The sequence below is a fragment of the Otolemur garnettii genome, unplaced genomic scaffold, assembly GCF_000181295.1.
Source record: "Otolemur garnettii isolate 467f Iridium unplaced genomic scaffold, OtoGar3 scaffold00041, whole genome shotgun sequence".
NCBI lineage: Eukaryota > Metazoa > Chordata > Mammalia > Primates > Galagidae > Otolemur > Otolemur garnettii.
In genome coordinates, this window is record NW_003852436.1 from 14,085,301 (window position 1) to 14,087,127 (window position 1,827).

At 33.9% G+C, this 1,827-nt stretch overlaps 1 protein-coding gene across 1 annotated transcript in view; it reads right to left on the reverse strand.

The window, feature by feature from the left end:
• Positions 1-1,827, reverse strand: part of DCHS2 (dachsous cadherin-related 2) — a 239,355-nt gene that overhangs the window by 76,346 nt on the left and 161,182 nt on the right. Inside the window, exon 8 of the mRNA XM_023513453.1 lies at positions 965-1,064. Within this exon, the coding sequence (XP_023369221.1) occupies positions 965-1,064 (100 nt within the window). The remainder of the gene's footprint in view (positions 1-964; positions 1,065-1,827) is intronic.

The window sequence follows — 1,827 nt, forward strand, 5'->3', positions numbered from 1 at the left end:
CATTAGCATTGTGTAATTTTCTACATAAAGGTCATGTATGTGTTTTACTGGAATTTTCCCTATTCCCCTAATACGGACAGATCCTACGTGGAAAGTTTTAAAGCTTCTCTAATTTGAGGGACCTTTCTTAAGAAAAACAGGACGATAGTACAAATATAAATGGCCCATTTCCCCCAGAAGAGCCTCTGTAAGTAAAATACCAGGAAACCTAAGCTTCATTAGCTTCACTGTAATTCTGCCCCTCCACCCTATGGTTTTCTTTGTGAGTTCATCACTGTGAAAAACAATGACATAGTTCTTAGAAAATTTTCTATCTCATTAATGCAAGTGATTCGCCTTTGTCATTACTTAGGTTTTCCACAAAGATGATCAAATTATCTGCAGGTAACGGCAATGCTGTATCTTGCTTTCTGACGTTTGTGTCAAATATAATGAAGCAGCAAATGTCTTTTCGAATGGCACAAAACACAAAGCCAACTAACGTTAATCGCTGGAACAAATATGAAGCCTGCATATTCTAAAGGAACACATAAAATTAGGCTTATCTCAGTAAAGTTCCCACATGTACACTCAATGCACATAGTGACACCGTCTAGGTATGATTTACTCTGACCTTAAAAGTTCTCAGTCTTCATGAAGACTCATATGCTTGATACTCTTAATCATACTGAGGACCCTCTACCTACTACTTTCCATTCAGTAGAAGTAAATTTGTACTTTGCATTACTGTGAACTATTTATTTAAGGTGATCATTTTTCTTTAAACTTTTAAATTCTTATTAAAAAATGAAAGTAACTCTTGACCATTGAAAAATGTATTTTGCCTGTAATTTGATGTTATTTTCAAAGTAAACCAGAGAATTCTGAGTAAGCAAGATGGAACATATTTCCCAGAAGGAGACGTTTGATAAGGGAAAGAGAAAATTCTAGAAGCTCTTAATCGATTAAGAATAGTAAGTTTTACCTGAAGACACCGAATATATAACTTCTGCATTGTTTCCTTCATCAAGATCCTTTGCAAACACGGTTGTAACCAACATATTTACTGGTTGACCTTCCAGAACCTGTCATTAAAACAAGAGACTCATAAATGAGTCAGTGAAAGTTTAAGAAAGAAGTATCAATGGTACTTTATGTAAAAGAAGAGACCACGCTAAGCATTTTTAAACTATTTTCAAATCAACACCCAATTCAAATGTCTGCCATATAAAAGTTATATAATAAGTCTGTAGAAAGAGTTATCTTTACAAATCAGATCTTTTACTCAGTTAGAATGAATTATTTGGGGGATATGAGCTAATTCTGGAAAAAAAGGAAATCAAGTTAACTAAATGAGCTTAGATTTGGGGTATATTTTAAGAATTCTACCATAGGCTCATTCATTACCTTCTTAGGGCATTTTTTCAAAAGTTGTTGCTATGGTCCCAAATACACTAAAAATAAATATAAACCTTTGTTTCAGGAAACACACCTCATGCAGCACACAGCTCATTCATTAACAGGAACTTTCCTGGAATACTGGAAAGTACTAAAGTACCCAAATGCACATATGAAGTTCAACTTCATGTTTAGAATCCAACTGCCCAATTAAACCACAGGACATTTTAACGATAGGATTAAAAATTTTAATGATAATGCTTTTCTGTATTTGAATTTTTCTTTAAATCTGGCTTTGGAAGATCATTTTAAAGTTACGTTACTCAATTCTTTTTCTGAGTTGTTCAGTATGAAATTTGAGCATAATCTGAAAGTGTAATCCAATGGTTTGTTTGTTTGTTTGTTTGTTTTGAGACGGAGCCTCAAGCTATCCCCCTGGGTAGAGTGCCA